This window comes from Astatotilapia calliptera, chromosome 7, assembly GCF_964374335.1.
Source record: "Astatotilapia calliptera chromosome 7, fAstCal68.1, whole genome shotgun sequence".
Classification (NCBI taxonomy): domain Eukaryota; kingdom Metazoa; phylum Chordata; class Actinopteri; order Cichliformes; family Cichlidae; genus Astatotilapia; species Astatotilapia calliptera.
The window spans coordinates 14,040,411-14,068,390 of record NC_137428.1 but is presented as its reverse complement, the minus strand read 5'-3'; the positions used below and the strand labels follow the sequence as shown (position 1 = coordinate 14,068,390).

General features: G+C 39.1%; 1 protein-coding gene across 2 annotated transcripts; it reads right to left on the bottom strand.

The window, feature by feature from the left end:
• Positions 1-280: 280 nt before the first annotated feature.
• mphosph9 (M-phase phosphoprotein 9) lies at positions 281-27,504 on the bottom strand. Of its 2 annotated transcripts, none has more exons than XM_026173089.2 (24): positions 27,398-27,504; positions 26,356-26,627; positions 25,063-25,210; positions 21,093-21,182; positions 20,453-20,955; positions 19,022-19,187; positions 18,750-18,822; positions 17,795-17,898; positions 17,576-17,695; positions 16,907-17,367; positions 15,679-15,828; positions 15,138-15,225; positions 14,541-14,756; positions 13,169-13,216; positions 13,010-13,074; positions 11,734-11,835; positions 10,723-10,938; positions 10,449-10,642; positions 8,059-8,328; positions 7,286-7,406; positions 5,409-5,500; positions 4,738-4,916; positions 3,652-3,720; positions 281-1,184 (listed from the first exon to the last, which is right to left on the bottom strand). In XM_026173089.2, exons 2-24 carry the CDS (start codon positions 26,589-26,591, stop codon positions 1,083-1,085), a joined length of 3,813 nt encoding a protein of 1,270 aa, XP_026028874.2. In that variant the 5' UTR covers positions 26,592-26,627; positions 27,398-27,504; the 3' UTR covers positions 281-1,082. The 2 variants fall into 2 exon arrangements, with proteins under 2 accessions (XP_026028874.2, XP_026028875.2); XM_026173090.2 differs by having other exon boundaries at positions 10,473-10,642.
• Between the last annotated feature and the right edge of the window lie 476 nt (positions 27,505-27,980).

The window sequence follows — 27,980 nt, the reverse complement described above, 5'->3', positions numbered from 1 at the left end:
CATGCTGTATAATGCTGCTATAGGTTTAGGTTGCCAGGGGCCTTTCCACAGTACACTGAGTACTTCCTCATAGAAGTGAGTTCTTTTTCCCCACCATTAACAAATGCATGCTCAATGGAGATCAACAGGGAGTCTTTCTCTAATATTGTAAGTTCTTTACCTGAGAATATACTGTAAAGTGCCTTGAGATAAATTTTGTAAACGGGCTCTATGTAAATAATACTGAATAACAGCCACTAGGCAATGCACATGATGAGGCATAAACAAAGAGAAATACTGGTTTATTTTTAACAAAAAGCATCATTTATTGTGCAACAATATTACATTTCCAGTGAATTCATATCATTGTAGGAAAACCAGGACAACAAGGAAGCAGTGCAAGAACCTCCATGCACAAGCATCATTGAAAAACAGCTGACTCGAGTTTTGACTCTGTGGAAATGTGTGTGTGCTGGTTTCACTCGATTTCGGAATGGACCATTACTGTAAAATAATTTACAGACATAAAGCAAAAAAGCCACACAAAAAAACCTGATTTGGCTCAATTAAATATTTCCTTCAAGATCAATAAGTTTGGCCCAAAGCAAAAGATAAATAAGCAACAAATTGAAGAAAATTACCTTAACACATGTCAAATGGAAAAACATTCAAAACTTAAAAAACAAAAGAGCCACAACAAAATAAAAAGAAAAAAGGCAGTGATAGTTCCAAAGTGGATAAATGACTTTGCTGGAAACATTTGTTTTGATTGTTCACATTTACTCTGAAACATGAGCCGATTTAAAAATCTACTCCTGAATATGGCAAGTAAAGAATATTAATATTGATATTTCTGTGGCTAAAAAAGTAAACGACTGTACAAATCTGTGCTTTTCTAAAAAATATACTCCAAAAAATTGCTATATCTTTCATACATATACAAAATATCCCCGAGTAATAAGTAAGAGGTATAAAAAGATGCTGTGGAGTCACTGTACAGATGGGCTTATGGCACAGAAAAAGATGGGAGGACAATCAGTGCTGTGTATAAAACCAAGACACTAAGTTGTAGAATCAATACTAAAGTAAGAAGACAGACATTGCTATATGTTGGTCGAGGAACGGAGGACGTGGAATCTCTTCAGGGTCATTCGGATGGATCCCAGCTCACGGTTCAGCCTCTCCAGACGATTCTCTAAAGCCACCTGAGGGTGGAAGTGGAGCAGAAAGTTCAGTGGCAGCCATTTCAAAAGTAAGTTAGCAGGTTCAATACATTAGTATCTGATTTAAGCAATTGTATTAACTCTAGGGATGTTGACTTGTCTGGGAGGTCCCAGCAGAAATTTTTAAACTATTTTAACTGATCCCCCTCCCCTCTCCATAACAGGTGACTATGTGGAGAGGGTGTCCTCCTTTAAGTTCCTCAGTACCCACATTTCCGAGGACCTATCCTGGACAACTACCACATCAGCCCTGGTGAAGAAAGCCCAGCAGCGCCTTCATTTCCCGAGAGTTCTGAGATGGAACAGGCTGCAGACTGACCTACTAGTGTCCTTCTACCGTGCCTCAATCGAGAGTGTGCTGGTGCACGCCATCCCTGTGTGGTACGCTGGCTGCACAACAGCCGATAAGAATAGACTCCAGAGGGTCATCAGAACTGGAAAGAAGGTGATCGGCTGTCCACTCTTCACCCTGGTCTTCATTGCCAGCTCTAGATGTCTCTCCTGAGCCAGGGCAATTATAAAAGACCACCTCCATCCTAACCACCATCTATTCAACATCCTGCCCTCTGGAAAACGGTCGCAGCAGATGGCCGCCCCTCCCTGAGCCTGGTTCTGCTGGAGGTTTCTTCCTGTTAAAAGGGAGTTTTTCCTTCCCACTGTCGCCAAAGTGCTTGCTCATAGGGGGTCATATGATTGTTGGGTTTTTCTCTGTATCTATGAAGCGCCTTGAGGCGACTTTTGTTGTGATTTGGCGCTATATAAATAAAATTGAATTGAATTGGAATAAGGTTCAGATCCATCAGGTACAAAACCAACAGACTAAAGGACAGCTTCTACCCGTGGGCAGTCAGAAAAATAAATGCAAATTAAGAGTTTTTTTACAATCACTCTGTTGCTGCTACTTGCTATTTATTATGTTGCTGTGTGTTGCTGTGTGTGTGTGTCTTTTTGTTTCCATGCAATATTCTGTTCTTCCTCCGCAATATTTCAGCAGATGTGCAATTTCCATCCCTTAACAACCATAGCCCTTCCACCCTTATTTATTATATTTTATTACAACGCCTTGTGCACACCCCCACAATGCTCCCTGTAACACAAACATCGTGTATATAGTGTTCTTATATTGTTTTTCTTCTTCTTTCTTGTATATTGTTTTCTTTTCTTTCACACCTTTGTGGTCTTGTTTCCTAATTTCATTGTGCAAGCAACTGAACATTGACAATAAACGTTCTTACAGTAAAAGTTCTTCTAAGTTCTAAGGTTTATTTTGAGCACCTGACGGCTTTATTTTGCTTCTCATCCGTAAACTCTCTCCATACGCTTTCACGTATTTCTTGCGTAGGTGATAGAAGAGGGTTGCCATGTTTGATTCTGAGGTGGGGACTGGTTGCATAATTTGCATAGTACAGTTTTCTGGTCCGTGTCAGACTTTTCATAACCAAACCATGTCCATGCTACAAAGGTAGCCCCTCATTTAGAAGCTACCTAAGCTCCTCGATTTGTTTTGACTGATCCTTCTGTTTGGAGCTACCTGGTTCTGCCTCATCTTGACTGGCCATGCTGGTGTTCTCTGTGCCTGCATCCATGTGGTGACTGTAAGTGCCATTTAGAGTTACTTCATGTTTTTATTTGAGGTAATTTGTTTGATGCATTTTATAAAATTTGATGTTTGAGAATAAATGTATTTTGTCAGGTCATGTTCAGTTTATTTCAAAAAACCTCAACAGGAGCTTCAACTTTATTGTGAAAGGTTTATGTGGAAAATAAACAAGCAGACGGCAGAGCCACACAATGTTTTACCATTGTGGTTGCTAACAACAAAGCATAAAAACCGTCGCTTTTCCATCTGTAGTGTGGTTATTTTAAATATAAGAGAAAGATAGAACTTTAAAAAAATAATATAGCCACTACAGTGACCATCAAAACAATGAAAAGATATTGCCATAAACAGTTTGTGACACCACAAAACAAACGATCGTGTAATATGAAATGATAGACATTTTCATATTGTCATCCGAAACATATCATTATATCGAACAGCCCTACAGTAGAATCAATGATTCTAATTAGCTAATGCATTTAGTTTGGTCCACAAAGCAGAATCTACTATACAAGGTTGACAGCAGCTCAGAGTCTCTACCTAATCACAGTGGTAAGCTTTGAGCGAAATGCTAACAAAGCATACTACCATACTAACATGTTGAGGTTTAGCAGTTTTATTTAAAGTGTCAGAATGTTAACGTTTGTTAAAAAGCCCTGCATACGACACAGTTCAGACTGATGGCAATGTTTTCTGGGTCTTTATTTTTTTAAATAAAAAAACAAAGTATTGAACAACATTTAGCAGTTGGTGGCTAAATCTAAAATGTATCAATAATATCAACAACCACCATAAATAAATCCTAGAAACATAATAATAAATATTCGGATGGTTTCCGTGGAGCCTTACCTCATCTAACCTGGTCTGTAGGCTCACTCTGCCGCCTGCACCAGGCATCCGGCTCAAAGCTGCCTCAATCTGTACATCACACATTCAGAGGTTAATCATGTATGACCCAAAATAATGATATTAATTAAATACCTCTCACATGAAACACATTCAATGGACTCATGTGTAACGCAGAGTAATATTCCCATGTCAGCAAGGTAGAGACAGGAGGAGAGGGGGGGGGTATAAACCTCCTAAAAATACAAGTCATTTAGCAGCTCTGTAAAAACAATGAATCCTGGCCTATGTGTCAAGAGATGCAAGGGTCTCTTGACACCCTTGCAAACACTGGACATTCTGGTGTTTAAAATAATTGCAAATTTCCTTTCGCAATTACAAGCAGAATGTGATGAAACAATCACTATGACTTGGAAGTGTATCAAAGAGATATTAAGAAAAGGTTAAAAACAGGGCACTTGTATCACAAGCTGTTATAACAAATCAATAAAGTACAACGTCTGCCCAAAATGAGAGGAAGAGGAAATCCTAATACCAAAGCAGAAGGACAGGTGTTCTAGTTAATTGGACAGCAAACAGGGTGGCACAGTGGTTAGCACTGTTGCTTGACAGCAAGAAAGTCCTGATTTGAATCCACTGGCTTGCTGGGAACTTTCTATGTGGAGTTTTCGTGTTCTCCCAGTGCTGGGTGGGTTCCCCCATGTACTCTTTGTTGTAGAGTGGCGAGATAAAGGCTGTTAATATCAATGTTTGCCATGTCCCAACAGCTTATAAGGGAAGCTAAATTTTGGAATGTTACTACGCTCATGTGTTTGTTTGTTTTTTGTTAATAACCATCTATCTAGAGGCAGGGAGACTAAATTATCTTAGGGTAAAACCAAGTACACCCTTAACTTGTTACCAGTTCATTAATGGGCTAACACTGAGAAATACCATTCACTAGCCCCCCCCACACCTACAGACTCATCAGAAAACTTCACGTGCATGTTTACCGTTTTACATCATTTTTAAAAAGACACCAGTGTTCCACTTACATACATACACTGATTTGATAAAAAAGCATATTGTGACATGCCTTTGAACTCTCACCTGCTGTTTCTCCTGCGTCAACTCGTCAAACAGTTTCTCAGCCTCCGCCAGTGACTGGATTCTGTGAAGTGAGGCTGAGTCTTCACAGGGGTCCTGCGGGTCAGGTCCACTAAAGCCTCCCTGCTCCTCCCAACCCAGCTGGGAGTTTTCATCCTGTGGGGTTTCACCACCAGAGGACTCTGGCAGAGAAAAGAAAAAAAAACATTATTAATATGCTCCCAGTAAATACACTCACTGGTCACTGTTTTAGATCTACTGTCTGCTATGTGTGCAAAAAAAGAAAAGAAAAAAATAAAGTTACTGAAGTGTTACTACAGCAATAACAGAAGTAGTGAAGATTAGTGTAATTAATATAACAAATTAATTATAATGTACCTTCTCGCACTCTAAAGCAAAACCTTAAAATAAATAATGCCCAACGGAAAATCAATTCAAATCAATCAAGTATCAGGTTTTATTGTTACATCGCATATTAAAAGAGTCATCATCCATCCATTCTTACATTAAAAGATAAGTATAAATAATCACCCTGTTATTCAGTATCATTTAAACTGGTTTATGGTAGGAGTACAGCACCAAAACAATGCAATAAATCTGGTCAAACAACAAAAAAGCAGTACTTAACTGAATTTTCTAAAAAAAAACTGTATCTGTGCGTATAAATATGTTACCATCTTCTCTGCCTGTTGACGTAAACTGGAGTCTTTTCTTGGGACTGCTGCTGTGGAATGAGTGACGTCTCTTGTCAACTTGTCCGTCAGGCCTGTAGACAGCACACAATGAGGTTTTAATTCAACAAAAAACAAGTGTGACAGCTGCTGTTCAGGGGCTTATGTGATGAAGCAGTGAGGTGTTTATATTTCATTTCATGCTCTAACTGACTTTGAACAAACCTGTGTTCTGTGTGACACTCTTTACAAGGTTTTAATGTGTGTAGGGAGCAGTGGGATGACACCTGGTGGTAAATCTCAGCAGGCAGTGTTTACGACAAATATATGACGCAAGGGTTACTCTGTCCTCTGTGACATGGTGCAACTAATAATGTTCACTAATAGATGCCAGAGCTCCACTGCTAATATTTCTCGACAGTAGCTCACCCACACCAAAATCTTTGACACATCTCTCTCCAAGCTGACTAAGATATGAGCTGAGGTACCCGAGCATTAGGCTTTGGGGGGTTTTTTGTTTTCTTTTTTTTTAGCCTGCCACTGTGTAGTAGCAGTGAAAATTTCTTTCCAATATTCCAACTATCATTTGGTTTGGTGAGCTCAATTTAGGACTCAAAGGGAACATATTGAGTGTAGTTTGATGTGTTTCATACAGATCTTACACTTGCTTCCCAGACCACATTATGACTGTACCTGGCTTCAGAACATTTTGAATGATAGTCATATTAATCCGAGTAGCACAAAGAAATGTACAGGGACTGCACTACTTGAGAAAAATGGTGCAACACCAGACAGGTTACTGCAATGGGACTTTTCTGTGGCCTGAATATTGACCTACAGGCTGTAAAATACATCCATATTACTTCCCAGAGGAAAGTGTCAGAGAATCACTGTGGCTATCCGGTTGTTAAGTGATGACATATGAACCCTGCTTCGGGGTCCAAACTACATTTGGATTATAAAGGCTGTTGTCTTTTTAACGCTTTAATGCTTTGTATCTTGTTCTGCTTGATCTGAACAGTCAGCGATCACTGTCGGCCTCACATGACTAACTTCATATTGTGAATGGATTATCTCAGTTTGGCCCATTTTCAGCGTCTTTTATCTGCCATGTGATTGCATTTGTCTCTAACCATCGGGGACCCTCACCCTCACAGAAATCCTTCAGTCAGAATATGGTATATCATCTTTAAATAGAAACTAGCAAGGTAACTCCCTGCTAACTTCTAACTCTTTTAAACTTTAGAAATCCTGTTTTCATGGACGCCTGGATGTTACACTTGATTGTTACACCTAGTAGAGCTGCCACACTGATCATTTTATTAAAGATGAAAGAATTTCGACAGTTTTTAACTCGGTGATACCACAGTATTTGTTTGAGTTTGGGAGCTGAAGAGGAGTTTGGACCCAGAAACAGCTAATGACATCAGACTTAAAAGGCGGGTAGTGAATGTATAATGAATGGATATAGAAAATAAACTGTGTACCCTCAGTACAGCTTACTGCACAGGCAGCAGAACACTTTCCCTAATATCTGTTTCAACTCCACTGACATGAGGACAGATGCAGAAGAACTTATTTTATTGTTTTTATTTAGGTTTTGATTTATTGAGATCTTTTTTGAATTATTTTGTTGTGCTCTTTTTGTGGCATCAATTTTGGCACATAAAGAAAGTTCAGGTCATGTAAAAACGTGCCCATATGGGAGAGCTCATATTATGTTATTTCTAGATGGTTTAAAATAAAGAATCACAAGTTAAAATATTGTGAAGCACAGTGAATACTTAATTCCCCCTCTCCCTATAATGTTAATGCTGTTCAAACACGGCTTACGGAGAACTTGCGCAACAATACAAGGTAATGTGATGTATGTTTCTTACCTGTGGAGAAGGTATTCCTCTCTTGGCATTGGGTGACCAAAAGCAGTGGAGTAATTTTCAGTCGGGCTGCGTTTAGGGCTGGACTTCGCAGACAGAGGCATGAGTAACATTTCCCTCTTTGCTGAATGGAAGAAAAGAGCGTGCCACTAAGTAAAGCTCACACAGCCCTATTAACACTATCACACTGAGTGTGTCACAGGAGACAGAGCCAAAAACAATGTCTTTGTGTTTTGTGTTTCCAATTAATGAAAGTAATTCAAATTACAGACAAACAGTGGACTCCAGCAGTGTACAACTTATTACAGTAATCACAATACCAGTCAACCAATTATAGCAGCAAGTAGTGAAGCCAATACAGAAAACAAAGGCAACTAAGCCATCTGATTGCTACCATAAATTTCAGACACAGTATATACATCTTAAGTCATACCAAAAAAAATTAAACAAGACACTTGATTTTACTCATTTTTTGATTCCTCTTTAAATGGTAACTGTTCTTATATTTGCTGTTTTCTACTCTGAGCACTCGTTAAATACAACTTGCTTGATTCATATATGTTTTTCTATGTAAGTGCTTTCTATCTAACATTCACACAGAATTATACTCCAATGGATGAATTGGAGAGCAACTTGGGGTTCTTATCTTGCCCAAGGCTATTTGGCATGCAGACTGGAGTAGTCGGGGGTTGAACCTTCCATTTAGTAGGTGACCTGCTCTACAACCTGAGCCACCATCACCCCTAAATGGAGGTAGAATGACTGGAAGCTCTTACTGGGTGTAGCTGTGGGTATGCTTCGGTGTGCTGGAGGAGGCAGTGAGGAGGATCTGTGGCCCTCTGGAGACAGACTCCTCTGAGCTCTTAGCAGAGCAGCAGCTCTTTCTGCTCCACTGCGACTTTTCGATCCTCCATGTTCAGCTCCAGCCACAACTCCTCGAGGTTTAACCAACTCCTTCTCTCTGTGAAGAAGTCCAGCGCGCTCCTGAATTGGCTCTTTGTATCTTCTCTCCACAAACCCAACAGTGGTTCTCTGGCTACTGACCCCTACAGAGACAAAAACATAATATAATCCAAGAGCAGCTTAAAAAGTGCATCCAGTATAAGATTTAACAACAGGATGTGCAATAAGGTATAAGCTGAGCCATCTCCAGACAGAAAAGCAAGAAATGACAAGTGACTACAGAAGACCTGAAAGTAAAGAATAAAATCCTGGAACTTAATGTGAATCACCACAAATTAAATAATGTCACATGTACTGAAAGTGTACTAAATCGAGGAATGATTACAGTAAGAAACCCACTTTTAATTGTAGCTGCTTTTGTAAAACCAACACTGAGGTCTGACCTAACTGTTTGGCCACAAATCTTCGTTTGACATGTTGGGCTATACAGTGGGGCAAAAAAGTATTTAGTCAGCCACCGATTGTGCAAGTTCCCCCACCTAAAATGATGACAGAGGTCAGTAATTTGCACCAGAGGTACACTTCAACTGTGAGAGACAGAATGTGAAAAAAAAATCCATGAATCCACATGGTAGGATTTGTAAAGAATTTATTCGTAAATCAGGGTGGAAAATAAGTATTTGGTCAATAACAAAAATACAACTCAATACTTTGTAACATAACCTTTGTTGGCAATAACAGAGGTCAAACGTTTACTATAGGTCTTTACCAGGTTTGCACACACAGTAGCTGGTATTTTGGCCCATTCCTCCATGCAGATCTTCTCGAGAGCAGTGATTTTGGGGGTGTCGCCGAGCAACACGGACTTTCAACTCCCGCCACAGATTTTCTATGGGGTTGAGGTCTGGAGACTGGCTAGGCCACTCCAGGACTTTCAAATGCTTCTTACGGAGCCACTCCTTTGTTGCCCGGGCGGTGTGTTTTGGATCATTGTCATGTTGGAAGACCCAGCCTCGTTTCATCTTCAAAGTTCTCACTGATGGAAGGAGGTTTTGGCTCAAAATCTCACGATACATGGCCCCATTCATTCTGTCCTTAACACGGATCAGTCGTCCTGTCCCCTTGGCAGAAAAACAGCCCCATAGCATGATGTTTCCACCCCCATGCTTCACAGTAGGTATGGTGTTCTTGGGATGCAACTCAGTATTCTTCTTCCTCCAAACACGACGAGTTGAGTTTATACCAAAAAGTTCTACTTTGGTTTCATCTGACCACATGACATTCTCCCAATCCTCTGCTGTATCATCCATGTGCTCTCTGGCAAACTTCAGACGGGCCTGGACATGCACTGGCTTCAGCAGCGGAACACGTCTGGCACTGCAGGATTTGATTCCCTGCCGTTGTAGTGTGTTACTGATGGTGACCTTTGTTACTTTGGTCCCAGCTCTCTGCAGGTCATTCACCAGGTCCCCCCGTGTGGTTCTGGGATCTTTGCTCACCGTTCTCATGATCATTTTGACCCCACGGGATGAGATCTTGCGTGGAGCCCCAGATCGAGGGAGATTATCAGTGGTCTTGTACGTCTTCCATTTACTGATGATTGCTCCCACAGTTGATTTTTTCACACCAAGCTGCTTGCCTATTGTAGATTCACTCTTCCCAGTCTGGTGCAGGTCTACAATACTTTTCCTGGTGTCCTTCGAAAGCTCTTTGGTCTTGGCCATGGCGGAGTTTGGAGTCTGACTGTTTGAGGCTGTGGACAGGTGTCTTTTATACAGATGATGAGTTCAAACAGGTGCCATTCATACAGGTAACGAGTGGGGGACAGAAAAGCTTCTTACAGAAGACGTTACAGGTCTGTGAGAGCCAGAGATTTTCCTTGTTTGAGGTGACCAAATACTTATTTTCCACCCTGATTTACGAATAAATTCTTTACAAATCCTACCATGTGAATTCATGGATTTTTTTTTCACATTCTGTCTCTCACAGTTGAAGTGTACCTCTGGTGCAAATTACTGACCTCTGTCATCATTTTAAGTGGGGGAACTTGCACAATCGGTGGCTGACTAAATACTTTTTTGCCCCACTGTATAGCAGCTGTATAATTTCTCATTTTTTCTCAATTAGCTTGTTTTCCAGGAGTCACTCTTTCTGATTTGAGCTACAGGACTGAGGAACATTTTTTTCATGGTTAGCTGCTTAGAATTTCAGACAGTCCCTCAGTATAAAGTGGCCTTTGTAAATGTGTGTGTGAGAGTCATACTATGGTTGGTGGAGCTGTTCTTACAGGGGGCCCGGGTATCTGTGGCTTTAGTCTCCTCCAGCTCTATCAGGGCCCTCATCATGGGTGTCAGGGCACAGGATCCTTCTCTGTGACTAGCTTCCTGGTGGCCAGCACTCTGCTCCTGGTGTCTGATCTGAAGAACAGACTGTTCACACTCTGGAGGAGATGCACACCTGTTGGAGAAGATCTCTGTAAATCACTTACAGTTGTACTAAACAAAACAAAAAAACATCCTCAACAATCAGAAACACACCTCCAGCTCCCAGCAGCTGAAGGGGTGTCCACGGAGCTTCCTGTTCCCGATGAATGATCATTTAATGGATACGATGCCCTTTTGTGGACTGTTGATTGATTAGGTCTTCTGACACTTTTTAGCTGGTCTGATAGAAGAGGAGACGTTCTGTGGGTGACATCTGGCTCTGCTTTGCCTTTACTGGGTGACAGCAGGAGGTCCGGATGGTGGAAAAGGCTGTGGACACGTTAAAAGGTTAAGAATTTGGCACGCATCAGTTTATACACCCCTTGTAAGCACTGCACTTACAAAATATTTGAACTTAAATTGGAAAGATATAATAAGAGAGACATGATTAAAAACATTAAAGAAAATCTTTAGTTATTAGTTCATCATTCTTATTCTGATGGCATACTTTTGTTTATTATAAAAAAAAGTAAAGATTCACGTAATCTATGTTCCTGGTTGTGATTTTCAAAACTCAAATCATCAAGTTTTGTGACCCTGGCAATTTAAAGCAAAAACCACATCTGAAACAAGAATTTTTAGTAGAAGAGTTCACATTGTCAAAGACCCAAGACGGTGATCAATACAAAGGAGAATGCTCGCTGTTTTATTAACAGTTACAGAGTCCCATATCAAATCTGTTCCATATCACATTGGAGTTCTACTGTACAGTCCTGAAGCATCTAAATGTTTGCAGAGCACATCCTGCAACATTATAATCAATGAAAGTGGCCAAACCAGGTGGCAACAGGACATAAGTAGGGCATATGTAGAGGGGACTAAAAATAACAGCACTAAAAATAGTTGTCCAGAGACCAGAAGGTATCACAGTGGCACATTCAACAGGACGTCCATGGAATGCTTTAAAAATACCACCTCTGTTCGTCAAAGGTATCAGAGAAGATGGCCTTGATAGGAAATCAAACAAATTTAAACCAGGTAAAGATTCTGATTTTATTTAATAGGTGGAGTCCCTGACATTAATGATTACACCTTGTGAAGGATTTCAGTACTTTTTGTGCTTACCCAGCTCCAGAAGGTTGTATGTTACTGTGGGAAACATAACGGGCCCTGGCCTGGTTCTCATGCTCCAACTGCTTCACCTGAGACTCCAGCTTAGAGATCACTCTGAGGGGTTTAATCACAAACATACACATGAAATAACTAAACCAACACTGTTTAGATTCAAAGAGTCATAGAAGTATTTCAAAGGCAGGTACAACAAGCTATGCTGGCTCATTTATTTCTTTTTTCACTACACAGCAGAAGGCTGTTTACTTTAATGACTGACGGATTGATTGAAAACAGCAAACAATGTTAATAAGTGTAAACGATAATATATGATTGTAAATAAATTCCAAATAAAATGTTAATTATTGTGAGGCTATAAAACACACAGCAGCTTCACCCATCTGCTTTTTAAATTTGAAATTAAGGGTCCACCAATCACATGAACAGACAGCTACTTCAGACAATGGATGGACAGAGGGGCTGTACAACATCTCTGTAAGCTCAAGTAGGATTATTTTGAACTGTGAGTCATACAACGCTACTCTAGTCCAGTGCAAGAATAAAAATATGAAAATGGAAATGAGCATATTAGGTCCTCTTTAATGTCAACATTTTGCAAGAAAAATTCTCTCAACCATCAAGGCCTGGCTGTAATTTGCTCCTCTGTTTTACAGATCATAGTAATTAACATTTGCACTGTGACTCCATTAGTCCTTGACGCTTAGAGCAGCTTACACATTTTCTATTTTTAAAGTCTTCTGTGTATTCAAAAAATAAAACATTTCTTAGGTTCCCCAAAGTCTCTTTACACACAAGGTCATATGTTATTTCAGTGGATGCTGATGTAGGCCTTACCCTTTAGGTTATTAACTCAAAAACAGATAAGCTAAAGTACTCCAATTTATAACTACCATCTGTTCTTATTGTTGACTTGGCACACTTTATCAATGTGCTCCCTCTATAGGCATCAATTAGCAGGCAAAGGGGAAACTGCAAGGAGACAATGCTGCCTAGCATCAGAGGCCAGCACTATTATCTATTTTTAACAGGATCATCGTTAGGCTTTATCGATTAATATTCTTTTCTCCGTCTCCCTGCTGAATACCACCCACCACTGCAGCCCTTTCACAAAAATGCTCAAACCAGCAAGTGACAATGAAACACTGACAGGCCGGAGACCAATAACACTGTAACATTTTGACCTTGACCTAAAGTGACCTTTAAACAAGCTGGTAGTCTTGACTTTTTAACCTTTAGATCCAGCTCACCTACCGTCACTCTCTTCACTCACCTCTTTAATTCAGATATCTGATCATTGGAATCAACAAGCTTATTCTCTGCTGACACCAGGTTGTTCTGTAGATAAATAAATGGGGAAACTCCATGAAGCCAAACAAATCAAATAATCACAGTAAGGTTTTAATGTAAATTTCAGTGAGAGAATCATTACCTTCAATCCTTCATGGTCTTTTATCAAAGAATCATATTCTCCAAGCAGCTGAGGAAACAAAACCACAGACATCTTAACCTTGGACGCCAGCATTACTGCAGTGCTGACAAAGAGTGATTTACTTTTTTGCTCTTAATACAAAATTCTGAAAATGTGACAGTAGTACTGACAATACTTCAGACGAAAGAAAAATCAATATTAAAATCAATGAAAAATGAGGTGGATGTGGTGGCTAACATGGGGTCATTTAATAGTTTGGTTTTTTTAAACTGAATTTTTAAACACTCTATACATACTATAGCACTGGCAAATGTCCTTTTTTAAAATAATATAAAAAAAAAAAATCAAACAAACAAAACAAAAAAACCCCACCAATGTATAACACTGCCTCTTCATTGTTTAAATACTAAATTTATACATCTTTCTGAAATCTAAAGGAGTATGTAATTTGTTCCGTTAGATAGATTACGCATAAGTTATCTAGCCACATAGTCTGTTGGTTTATCGGGAGTTTAGTTTTTAGTGCAAAAAGTGCACCTCTGTAAAAAATAATGAGCTTGATTTATAACATGTTATAATTTGATAATGAATGCAAAAAATACAATTGCTTTTTGTTTTAGATCAGCATGGTGACATGGTTTTTAGTACTGTTGCTTCACAGCAGAAATATGAGGGTTCGAATCCACCATCTAGCCAGGGCTTTTCTGTGTGGAGTTTGCATGTTCTACACTTGGGTACTCTGGTTTCCTCCCACAGCCCAGAGGCATGCACCTAGTGGGGTTAGGTTCATTGGTGATTCTAAATTGTGTGAATGTGAGTGTAAATAGTTCTCTAACTGTGTTGTGTGACAGACTTAATATTTTTTAATAGTACTTTCAGAATTATGTTTGTTTTTTTTAAAATCCACCGATACTACACTGTCCAGTGTTTCAAAAGACCAGTCATGAAAGTGGCAGAAACTGTATTACACAAAAATTATATGTAGACTATAAAGTGAAAGACATTTGCTTGTACTCCCCTGCTTTGGAGAACATCTGGCTGTAGCCAACATGAGGTTAAAAGAATCAATACTGGAGCAGATAGTAATCAGATGAACCTGACTGGTGCATCCTTGAAAAAAAACACTCTTAACATAGAAAAAACTCTTACATACATCCTCAGCTGCAAACTAATTCCTCAACACCTAGAGCTAGCTGACTGCAGATAAAGTAAACTATCATAAATTATCAAGTCCATTAACAACAGTGCACTTGCCTGAAATACCTCAGTACTGATGCTACCAGCATCCAGTGAATAAGAGGATGTTTATGTTTATGTGACAGTTTTCTGACCGTTATCATGTCTTCATGTCATTCTGTTCTCTCACACTTACATCCTGCAGCATCTTGTACTCTCTCTCCCTCCTGGCCTCCTTCTCATCTGCTTCTCTGCAGGCTTTCTGCGCTGCCTCCTCCAGCTGCCGTACACGGTTCTTCAAACGCGCCACCAGGGCGTCCTTTTCTTTGGCCGAATGTTTGCTTTCTTCCAGTCGCTGTTGCAAAGATTTCACAGTGGCACCTGCTACAGCATAGCGCTCCGGCCATTCTGCCTAATGACAAAAAAAGGACATCAAAATGAAGATATGGAATAAAGATTACTTTCATAGCCATTGACATATTTTTAGAAAACATCCTTGATGAAGTGACAAATTAAAAAGACATTCTAATTAAAACCCAATAAATATAAATGAACACGTAAACATGGATTTTCGCATTCACAAGATTTTCAAAAAATTTGACCTATGACCAAACTTGTTGAGAATTCTAGTAGTGTACCTATGGTATCAATTTGAAACTTGTATGTTGCTTGGTTAACGAGTTATCGCATTCACAACTTGGGTGTCCATGTCCCCTGCTGGGTGATGACAATACCACATCAGCTTTTTACGGCTAAGGGGTAAAAATGATATAAAATAAATAGCAAAGCATACCAGCTTTTTTTCCAGTGAGCTGTTTGTTGCCTCTAGTTCTTGAATACGGGTGGTGGCCTCAGCCAAAGCCTGTTCTAGATGCCTGCACCTGTAAATAAATAGCAATAAACAATGAAAGCATAAAAATAATCTAAAAAGCAATACTACGGGATTTTATGCGTCTTGGTAATTCAGAATATGAATTCAATATCATTCAAGTTTGATTTGACACCTTTTCCCCTTTAATTTCAGCATCTTAACCACAACTTTGCATCATCCTAAATGGAGTACCTATTTTAATGTCCCCTATTGTTAATGCACTGACAGATGTAGAAATGTGTTAAACTTTTGAACCCCTTGACATCAAAAACAACAGTTCACTTATTGGCTATTTCTAACCAAAAGTGACTGTTAACCCGCTGAGGGGGACTGTGATTTGGTTCTACATTTAACTGTATCATCCCTGCTTATTTTTCTTGTACATATAAAACTAATTTTTTACTCCAACTCAATATAATAAACAATAATATTTTAACTGAAACTATAGTCCATAAATGCAAACCTTTCTGTGAGCGCATGGTTGCTCTTCTCTAAATCCTGGGGCAGATCTCTGAGCTTGAGTTTGTCTCGCAGGATTTGGATCTCAGACTCATAATATGCTTTCAGGTCAGCCACATGCCGAGAATGCTTCTCTCTCAGGTTCTGCCTTAGTCTGAAAAACAGGAGAAGAAAAACAAAACTTTTTTAAAGCAGATTGGTCATGTGTAATGTTACTTTATTCACAGCACTTGAAGTAGTTTTTGGTTCTCTGGGAGGTGACTGGGCATGGCAATGTGATCACGATGCAAAGTGAAGCGAATTCATCTGTTATCTTATTTATCCATTACTTCTGACTTTCTGATAATCACAAATACATACCTCCACTTTTACAAGTACAAAGAGATAATGGGGGAAAAAAGAAGCAATAAATTGGAATGAGAGCAGCTTTCTTTTTGGGGCTGGCTAAAGCCTCTTGGACAGTGCCAGAAACGATTATACTCACCTGTAAATAAAGGAATAAAAGGGGAACTATAACCAACCTCAAGGGTAAAAAGTTTTAAATATGTGCTAACATAATCAATCTTGTTATGAAATGAAGCTATTAAACATGAGATTTCTGTTCACTGGTTCTGGGTCCTATGAAACACATGACGTTCCATGTCCTTATTTCAGGTCCTCTTAACAGAAAACATTAGGTGTAGCTAAAGTGCTAATAGTGTTTGGCAGTATTTTGGATTTATTTGATGTCTTTAGAGATTCATATTGTTCAAATACTAATCGTTTATACTTTATAAACAGACATTTTCAGTTCTTTAGCTTCAGGTCAACATCAAGCCAAATCAAGCATTAGAGTAGATGTTCCTAGAAATTATTTTGTTTGTTTTTTTTAATTATTTGACACATGTAAAACTTTTTTAAATTTTCATGTTATTTAATTCTGTTCAATCAAGTCTCTAACGTTATGTCATGCCCCCCCCCCCCAAAAAAAAACCCCCACCCAACTTTAAAAAAATGTCACCATACAGAGCATTTCTAGTTTTCCTGTGGCGTTGCTAACTTTCTGTAGGGAAACTGAAAAGATCTACCACTCAAAGACAGATTGACACTCAGTGGATTGTTTGAGAATAACATATCAAAACCAAGTGATAGAAAAGGCTCAAACAAGTTAAAGTTAATATCAGTGCATTTTTTTGGAAAGATATAGGCAAATGGTTGAGCAGAACATTATACATTATAACATATGTACGTACAGAGAGAGGACAACAGGATCCTCTAGTGATGATGCTCTTTCCATGTGTGGACTGACTCCATGACGCAGAGAAGCACCAGAGGCTGAACAAGGCTTCAGGGTGCTGGTGTGGGTGTGACTACCCTCCTCTTCGCTGGCTAAGGGAGCACTGGCTCTGCGCTGATGGCTGTCTGTTTGGGAGGGCTGAGCCTTATCTTGGGAGGTAGACAGGAATTGGGTTGTATTTCCCCATGGGCTTTGCACTTTAGATGGGGCAGAGACACTGGAGGTATCAGAGATATAGTCTGTATCTCCAGGGTTGGGGCTGCAATCCACCATGCTGTCAGGGGTTATGGGGGTCCCAACTCTAGGGTAGCGGTGGGGCTGATTGGCGAATGATGGGCTGCTGAAATGAGAGGGTGAAGTGAAGCCAGAGGTGCGATCTGACTGCCGCATGTTAGCTGCTGGATCCAGTGTCAACATCTGAAGCACAAAAATACAAATTGTAAGAAAATGTGAACTTGTGGATGTGAAATTTATTACAAGATTACAAGATTAACACGTCACCAGTCAGTTGTATTTTTAAAAATATTATATTTTTTAATAATTAATGTTTTATCGTGTCATTATCTATCTTCTGTAAATCACTTCTACAATCTTGGGATTGCAGAGTTTGAGTCATGTGACATACCTGCGGTGACAACGGAAAAGAAGTAGCTGAGCCTTCCCAATCTGAACGCCTACAATCTGCTCTTTGCTTGTTCTGATAGATCTCTCTGAGAGACAGCTGAGGTTCCTGGCTTCCCGGAGTCTAAAGAAGACCAAATTAGGCATCAAACCTCAGCATTATAAGCAAACCATGTATTTTATATCAGTCTCAGAAGCCACAGTAAACCATAACGTAACTCACCAGACTCATGGATGCCTCTTGCAGAAGTAGATAGGCACCGCTGTCAAAGCTTTCAGGTAGTGGGTGATAGAGATCACACTCATTCAGACGCCAATACGTGAGGCCTAAAACAAAAAAAGGCTTACTTTAATTGCTATATGCAATAATTTGGAAACATTGTTTGAAACTACAATTTTATCACATATTTCTGGCAGCGCTGGCCATCCTAAAAATATATGTTTTTAATATAAACAAGGAGTCTGATATTTAGTTAATTGACACCACTGGCAATGTTTACAATAACAATTTGGCTGATAGCCAGTGCTGATACTATTCATTTTTTATTTGTTTCTGTACCAAAGATTGTTAATATCCCATTATCAATATGGATGGGATATAGCCAACATGGATCAATTCCAATACCAATATTCAGCTGACATATATTTTATATCTTCCTTGTTACTAGCAAAGCTATTAAAAGTACCAAAATTACACCTAAAGAAAGAATTTAGTTGAAAAATATGTGTGTATGTCTATATAAAATATCTTATTGTTGTTCCACTGAGCCTTAGTGTAATCTACATATTATTATAAACACTTAATTGCGCCATAGTGTTGGAGTAACACCCCCCCCCCCAAAACAAACAAACAAACAAACAAACAAAACAAAAACAAAAAAACCTTGGAGTGAACAGCTGTTTAAAAAATGTTTGACTGGCTGAGAAAAATGCAACTCTATTGTAACTCTACTATATGTTTAACTGCAAGAAACACAGAAATTAGCTCTCCAGGTATGTGTAGAGATGTATGTTTTCAATTTCTGATATGACCAGGGGCTTCATCTTCTAAAAGAAAAAGTGTAATATCCTGTATATTTTTTTTTTATTTCATGTTTTGTACTTGATTTATTTCAATATACTTTACAGTGGCCAAATCCAGTCACTGTGTGTCTGAATTCAAGTCACTGAATTCTTACCTGAGGCTTCAGATGCTAAACTATCACTCCTCCTCAGTGGAAAAGAGCTGGAAGATGGCCCAGCTGGTTGATGCTGAAAACCAATAGAAATGAGTGGATTAGATTCAGCAGCAGGAAAGTAATCAAAACAGAAAAATACAGCAAAAAGAAAAAATACTACAAATAAACACTATGCAATGTTGCGGGTTTGTTTGTTTTATTTTATTTTATCTATGCAAAATCTTGGACAAATAATCCTGGAGAAGAGGCTGTCACCACTTCCTGGGTTATACCTGGTCCTGGGACTCTGTGCTCTCCACAGTGTTTTGACTGTGGGATTCTCTGGGGCTGCGAGGCTGCTCCTGGTACTCTGGTATTTGGGATGACGCTTGTCCTGCTTTGCTCTTCTTGGGCCTCAGTTTCTGCCTCTGGGCCCAGGAGGTCAACTGTTGACTGGTGCTGTCAACAGAATTGCTTAGGGTAAGTAAAATTATAATTTCTCAGACAAATGCTGCCTAAACCTCAACAGGATTCTTGCAGGGTATCTAAAGGGTTGAATGAGTATTGTTACAACAAGCATACTGCTGCCAATCCACACAAGTGAGACAGGGAAAGGAAACACTAGCACAATGATATATTCCAATAAAGCTTAATAAAGACTCGCACTCGCAAACATGTCCAAAATAATTGGGTAAGCACACATACACATGTGTTTGTCCTTAATTACATTTTTAATTTTGTTTTCATTTATCAAAACTTAAGAAAACCACTATTCTAGAGCCATTTACCAAGTGCATTTATATTGTAATACTGTGTTAGTACTTTCCAGATTAAGTTACTAATTCCTAACAGTATTACTAAAGTAGCTAGTGTGATAGGGGGATGATCTACATATGATGATCTAGATACTTGGCAGGATATGCTAAATTTTTGAGAAATATTTATTGTTTTCTTGTTTGAATTTGGGCTTCCTATCATCTGCCAGCCAGAGACTCATGTGACTGTCATGTTGGGTGGCCATTTAGTTTCAAAAAATGTTTTAGAAAACATCTACAGGCAATTAAATTTGATATTAAATGTATTTATAAAACCAGTTTCAAACACAGAACTCTTAACATTGATGGCTTCATCAGTGTATTTCTTTTAGGTCATGTTTACATTCATGTTCCTCACTGTAGGGTATAAACTGGGTATAAACTGACTGCGTGACAGATCTGAAGTGAAGTACACAGTCACTAGCTGCTTGATCCTAATCAATGGTGTCTATATGTTGGGCACCATTTATTTTAAGTAATTAATGAAGCTACTATTGTTGTGTCACATTCATAAATCTGCTCAGCTCTCTTGCTTAATGATTGATGCTGCAGGTGTTGGAAACTCAGAGGCAAGACTTCTACAGGCAGCTGCAGGCAACAAATAACTTTGGCTCCCGACTAAATCTCATTAATTTGACCTGTCACAGACTCTGTCTTTATCACATTGAAGACTTTTCCATTATTTTAAACACTCAACATATAAAATAAACTGTTGGCCAGCTGAACATGTGTAAACCGTGCCTTTTACCGTGTCTGTAATGTTTATGGACTAGTGTCAGACTTTGTCTATAGCCATTTTCAGATGCTCTTGGGTTAACAGATAGACGTTTATGTCTGAAAAAGCTGAGAAAACACCACAGTACATCCTTACAAACTCAGTTTAGCATGGATGTGTTTGACCTTACATACCCAGAGATTTTCTGCTGATAAACTAGTGATTCATTCACTCCGAGCATCCTCTCATTGGAGAAATCTTGCTGGCAACCAAGCATACTTGTCTCTGTGTCTTTCTGGAAGTTAATGGACCAGTGATGCTTCTCGCTTCTTTGACCAACAACCTCATCTTCTCCCGGTGAACCTGCAGGTTCCAGACTCGACTCCCAAGTAGAAAGAGTCCCATATCCACTGCTGAGCACTGTGGTTGCACGCTCATCCCGCTGATTTGTGGCCTCAGACCTAGGGAGTGGAGGCGATGGGGAGCTAAAAGGGGTATGGACGGGAGCTGCCAGACTGTCATTGTCACTGGACACAGTTTTGGGAACAGTACATTCACTGGAGACAGGGGGGAAAATATAGTCCTTCATGTTTGTGGTACTTTTGCTCACAGGAGTTGGGGAGAACTCCCCATGTGGCTGGACACTAGCCTGGCGGTTTTGGAGCTGAACAAGGGCCTTAATTTCATCCTGAATCAACTGAAAAAGAGGAATTATTTTACTGTAAGAAATTGCTTTCAATATACTCATTAAGATAGTCCCCTTGTAATCCACCATCTCTTTTTTGAGGTGGTCCAATTTCATAAAACAGGACATGATGTTAAATCCAGGCTTACCTGTATTTGGCACTGGTATTGTTCTTGCTGAGCAAGTATTTGCTCTTGGTATTGCTTCTCAACCAGCTGAAACAGATGCAGCCATCGACCCTGTAGCAGAAAAACAAACATCATTACTTGTCTTACTTTGAATAAAAGCGTGGGCTATTACAAGACAACAGTCACACAGAGATAAACAGAGACACAAAGAATGGCAAGAAGCTGTTGTATTACTAATTACCATAGCCAGTCGCATGACAGCCACGGGAAGCCGACGGGTAAAGAGATCATTTTTTATCAGATTCCTTCGTGGAAGAAAAATTGTTCAAGTCATCTTTCCAAAGTCACGAAGAGGCGACAGATCCCCTGGATTTCAGGGTAAGTCCCGAGACACACTGTGCTACAAGAAATCCCTTTCACTGGAAAGAACAGTGACTGTTGCAGTACTCCGGAGCGAAGAGACAGACAGGACGGCTGGGGTCGCTGTCGGGATTTCTTTGCCCCGCTCCGATTTTAGTGGATTTTAATGCTGTGGCTGACGCCATGGACTTTTAGTGTTGTTTTTATGTTTTTACTGTGTGTTCCCCGTGGCCAGGGATGTTTTTAACTGTTTTAAATCTTTTTTGTGAAATACATTATATTTTAGTACAAAGTTTTGTATTGTTCTATTGCCTTGGCTACTCCACTGCTCTGTCCGTTTTTTGAAGGGTTGCCCTTCACTTAGAATAAAACCTGGTGTCCACCTACATATCTGGCTACTCGGAACATCTCAAGGTCCTGTACCCATCCGTCAGTAAACTGGAACTGGGCTTGTTAAGGGACCTGAAGTTACTAAACACTTCATGAGTGTATGGACTCACACTTAGGACCATATAATTATAAATATGAGTGTGATGAAAGTTGGGCAGCAAGCTAATGTCTTTAGTCCACTCTGTATGCTCGTATGAGTCTAACCCTTTCACTCCTTTGATTTTTTCCTGTTTTATTATTTATAGTTTTGTTTAGAGGGAATATTTTACTTTCTTTTCTTGTTTGTTTCAGTTTTAATATAGCTACTTTTTGTATTATTCATTTATTTATTTGAGATGCGCCAAATCGCACAAAAGACTTAACATTACATCGAAGTTTGGTTGTTTGTTTTTTTAAATGCTCGCTGGAAGAGACATTTTTATTTTTAACGTACTTTTTGTTTAATTTTGTATTTGTTGTTTGGTCGAGTGTGTAAGACAGATAAACACTGGAACGGCCTGTAAACACGGCTTGTTATGGTGGAAAAAAGAAGCCGGTTTCTCTTTGTTTCCCTCCCCACCACTGTGGAATTTTTATTTAGGAGTTTAGGAGTCAACAGTTGTTTAGTATACAACGTACACAATTAGATATGGGCACTGAAACCACAGTCCATCAGTTATTTCTGAGATTTTATTAATTAATTAATTTTAGATTTCTCCATGAAAGAAAATGTATAAGTTAACTTTTTCAAGTTTTAATTTTTTATTTAAAACAAAGAAAACCCATATGAAACATAAATTCCCTCTCCTTAAATATGTCTTTTCAAACAGATGCTTCCATGTAGGGCTGTGCGATATGACCAAAATGTCATATCCTGATATAAGAATTCTATCGTCCTGACAACGATATAAATCACAAAAATGTAACATTTTCTGTAAATTCTGTGAATCTCGGGCAGCTCGTCTTGCGGGAAGTGTTTCCAGCTGCGCGTCATGTAGCTGGAGTCGAGTGTTTAAACCGATGCATGAAACTATACATTTTAATATACACCTCCTTCATTCTTTTAATCTCACTTGGCTCACTACTGCACCCACTCCGAGACCGGACCATATATTAGACCTAGATTTGTCTTTTGGCATTTCAATTTGTAATCTGGATATAACTGATGCTTTTTCATTAGAATTCTATATTATCCTTTTTGATATGCTGCTCCTTCTTCCCCCTGCCACACAGCATCTACCTTTTCACCAATCACATTATATCAATTCTTCCACTGCTAACTATTTTGTTGAGTCCTTCAAAGCTGCAACAGATGCTTGGTCCATAGCAGCTTCCCTGCTCTATCTCAGCCATGAAGATTTTACTAACTTATTCAAAAGCACTTGTTCCTCAATTATGGATACTGCTGCTCTGTATAAATTGAGAAAGTCTGGACTTAAACAGTTGTCCTGGCTCAATGATTGATGATTGCTCAATGTATGTTTTCTCCCATCAACTCTTAAAATGTGAATAATTTCGACAATTCTTTACTAGTAAAGTTGAGACTAATAGCATTCCCACCCCTTTCACATTTTAACTGACTCTCTCAAATAGACTGTTTTAAACAGATTACACTACCCGCTCTTACAAAGACAGAGATTTCTCATTGAAATCTACAACTTGCTCTCTAGTTACTGTGCCTTTCACTCTTCTGAAAGATGTATTTGATCCAAGCACCCTCTCCATTATCAACACTTCTAAATCTACTGGTACCGTTCCATCTCTCTTGAAGCAGGTAATCTAGCCCTTGCTGAGAAAGTACAACTTAGACTCCAAATTACCTAATAATTACCAACCTCTACAAACAACCACTACCAAAATTCTTCAGCAACTTATTCCTTGCATACAGAAAAACAACATCTTTAAAAAGTATAAAATGAAAACAATTCTTCTACATCAGCTGCACCTTATTGTAGGGTATCTCAGGATTCCATTTTAGGGCTTATTCTGGTCTCCCAGTTTTGCTTACTCTGGGACAAATCATGAGTAAACACAATCTCTATTCATTCTCATACTGACACTATTCAGCTGCACCTCTGCCTCAACCCCAATGAGAAGCCCACTTTCTGATTAAGTTTGACAAGCAAATTACCTCAGTGGTTAAAAACGTCTTTGTTTTGGTTTTTTAATCTCTGTTCCATATCAAAAATTAAGCCTTTTCTGTATGTGAAAGATCTGGAGATTGTTACTCATGCCCTCATTTCTTCCCACTCAACTACTGCAATTCACTTTACAATTGTCTCAGTCCTCTCTGTCCCACCTTCAGTTTATCGAAAATGCTGTTGCTAGGATCCTCACACGGACTCAAAAAAGACATCATATTATACCCGTTTTAGTTTCTTGATTTCCTGAAAAATTTTGAATTGATTTCATTGATTTCAAGATCCTTCTCTTTGTCAATAGAGCCCTTCATGGTTTGACCCCTTCTTACATCACCAACCTCCTACAAACCTGCTCCCTTTCCAGGTCCCACTCCCATGAATCGCAGAATACTGACCCAAATGCAGAACACCAAAACAGCCAAGGATTAAACTCAAAATACATTTTTAATAGGGTTGTTTAAGCAGTCCAAAGAATATAATATCCACAAAGGCAAAATGAATCCAGAGCAGCATGAAACACATGAGGGCGGGTTAACTTACACAGAGACAAACAATGCTCTTTATAAATAAATCTGAATTGAGTAGAGTTGAGAACACAAAAGAAAATAGTTCCATGTACACTAAAGGACTGCAATACTATGTGTATTTATGAAGGTGCCAGAGAACCCAGCTGTGTACAACAATTATGGTACAAACTTCCATTAGAGAGAAAGAAGACATAGGAAGAATTTAATTTTCCTGTGACCTACCCATACAGTAATTAAAGATTGAGAACAGAGTGTGTTATACCCAGGTGTACAAACTGAAAGCCTTCAAGCTTGATGAACTGTGCCATAAAGTGCCTTCACATTGTAGAGCATCACAGTTGTCCTTTCTCTGCAAATCACATCCTGTGTCTGAAAAGATCAGCTGTGTGGGTGTTGGGGTCTGTAAATGTGTATGTGTGCATCTATCTTACTGTCAGGTGTGATTTGATCAAAAAATACATGTGACAAGTCTGAACTGAGGCTACCAGCAGCCAAATACAGTGCACAAGAACAAACTGCTACAGCAGCAAACACTTCATCATCAGCCTTTCTACAAGACCTATTGTCTTCCAGTCTCAATGGGTATTTTCCTACCTCACAGTCCTTCCAGATCTCAGGGTCTGTCTCCCCACTGCTCTGGATCTCCTGGACCAGGGCCCTAAGGGTCTCCAGGGAGCTTGGATTGATGAATGGTAGGGTCTTCCCTTGTTCAAAGGCTTCATCTGTGCTCAGACATAGGCTCCTGTAAAACAAATTGGATATTGTTAAAATATTGTATCAAATATTAAAATATTAGATTAGAATATATTAGATATGTTTCTCCAGGCAGTATTATTTTATACTGTCTGGCATTATTATTATTATTATTATTATTATTATTATTATTATTATTATAGCTGAGCAGTATTTTAGAGACAACTAAATAAAATAAAAGTCAAAAAAGATCTCTACTTCTTAGTTCAGCCAATATCTGCAGCAGATATTGGCCTATCACAGACTTTTCAGTGTCTGATATTTTGTTCAACATGCGCCAATATTAAAAATATTTTTATGCAACATAAGGCAGAAGAATATCCATCTGTATATTTAAAAACAGTGTTTATCTTGAAGAATAGCTCTGACACATTTGTCTGCAGTACATGCAGCAGAGTAACGTCACAGCTGAGCAGCAGGCAGTGTCAAGCACTGGAAGTTATCTTTAGTCTTTGAAATGTTTTGGTGGAAATTAACAAAATAGCCCTATACTTCCTCTTCCAGTTTAACACTCTATATGTGTAACTATAAATAAATACCACCCAATATGTATACTGTATGTATAGTATCTACTTGAAAGATCCAGTAATCCACGTGCTCTACTACTTTTGATAGAATACTGCTTAAAGATAGCTTTGTCTGTACATGTCTAAACTCAATCTGTTCAGAGGTTTTCCAAACACAACACAAAAAAGGCCACTGAACACAACAGAGTAATATCAGCACCTATTCAATTTTCCATTCCATTGAAATCTGAGAAATAATCATGTATGCAGTCAATTGTAGTTCTTAGAAAGAAAAAAAACTGTAACAGGAGTTTTAAAAGACCATAAATCAAAATTGACACAGAAAATTGCAGTCAATGCATCTTCATATTCAACACTCCTACATATGTTCAAATTTCGACAAGCATTTAAAGAGAGCTGTCACAATAATGGAGAAACTATTCTGCATAAATAGGTAGTAAATGTAAATCAATTTCCTTTTAAGCATTTAAATTTAAAAAAAACTGCAACAACACACCTGCATTAGGAAAAAAACTATTCAAATATTTAATATTTTAAAAGGGGCAAGTGTTTCTTTTTTTTATGCAGACACTTCCTCATACAGTAAGGAACTTAAGAGTTACGGTACCTGATCTTGTTGCATGCTGGTGTGATGTCCATGGGCCTGCACTCCACGGTGCCTCCTGTTGTTTGGGAGGTTGTGCGTCTCCCCTCAGAGACAGCCAGTCCTGAGGCTGATGTCCCCTCAGAAGACACCAGCGAGTTTTCGCTCTCCTTGCCCACATCCCCATCAGCACTGACATGGCAATGGCTCAAAGCCCCTGAGCTGGACACATCCTCTGAGATACTGTCATCTGTGGACATTTTTATGGGCCCATGCAGAGGAAGTCACTCTGACAGCTAGGGACCAAAGGAGAAAAGTTCAGAGTTCTGTTAATCACACTTCTTGTATTTCCAGCTTCAACAACAGGAAGTGCTGCTGAACTGTGAACACGACAATGCATTAATACGTTAATGTATAATACATGTAAAAGCCAAGAAAAGACACCAAATCAACTCTTAGTTTTGATCTTAGATCTACTATCAACATTCAGTAACTGACATAAATATAAGCAACATAAATAAGACATAAACAAAAGCCGTGCACAATACGCAGATTTTTAAGATAATATGTAATTGTTCTTGCTTTAGCCTCTTCTGTCAGTCTGTCTGTCATGACCTGTGTTTGCTGTATGTGAGAGCTCGTCCAACATGGGCAGCTTTGATTGGACACCTAATTAACTTAGCCAACAACAAGAAAATCAACAGAGATAGAGCTCCACAAGCGGTGGGCTGGTTCATTTAGTAAGAAGCTACATTAGCTGTTCTATGGTGTCGGCCAGCGCAACGGATGCTGCAGACAGTTGAAGTTGCCTATAAACTCCACGGGAGCCTGGGTCAGTCAGGCTAAGTTACCAAGCTAGCACAGTAACTACCTCTGACTAGCAGTTCAAAATGGTTAGCTAGCTAGCTCAGTTTGGCTAAGTTGGTTTATGACAGGTTTGTAAGCACAGCGTAGGCACGCAGGAGAGCGCGGGTGAAACGATAGCGCACGCGGGTATATAATAAATGATATAAAACAGAAAACTGTGTCGCGCTGATTGGCTACATATAATAAACATTTAACCTACCCGTTAACTTGTATCATTATTTCATCCATATTTCTCTGTGAGTAGTCAAGCTGGCTAGCTGGTTGCTGGTTGGCTACTGCACTGCAGTGGTCGTTGGCTGCTGTAGCGTTCACAGCCCACATTGCTATTGGTCAAAATATTATCTGAAATACAGAGCTGTGATTGGTCGTTACTTTCACTCAGTGTTTCTATTGGTTATGTGGGGGACAGAGGCGTACGCATCTGTTAGGACCGTAGATAAACCAAAAGCATGAGGATTGTAAATTATCAATAACGGGATAAAGACAAATGTTTATTTGACTTAAAGTGTGGCTTTTAAGCCAGATAACTAAAGTCATGAAGAGTTTCTGATTTTATACGCCTTGTTGTGTTTTAACGTCAGTTTGCTCGATTCTTGAACTAGTGTGTGATGGGTTTCATATTAGACATTTCTCATTTGTGGTGTAAAATAAAATAGTTTAGCAACGATGCATGATTTCCATCGTTGCTAAACTGCATCTTTGATTGTATCGTTTTTTAAATATAGTTTTGTTAGTATTGTTTCAAGGATACTAGCAACTTATATAGTAGTCAAACAAAACAC

Excerpts from the sequence above, each read along its gene's own strand:
- mphosph9 (XM_026173089.2), bottom strand. The coding sequence starts at position 26,591 with ATGTCCACAGATGACAGTATCTCAGAGGATGTGTCCAGCTCAGGGGCT. Across the intron at positions 18,823-19,021 it reads GCACAGAGTCCCAGGACCAG|CATCAACCAGCTGGGCCATC; the intron begins GTATAACCCAGG and ends ATTGGTTTTCAG. Across the intron at positions 5,501-7,285 it reads GAGGAATACCTTCTCCACAG|GCCTGACGGACAAGTTGACA; the intron begins GTAAGAAACATA and ends TGCTGTCTACAG.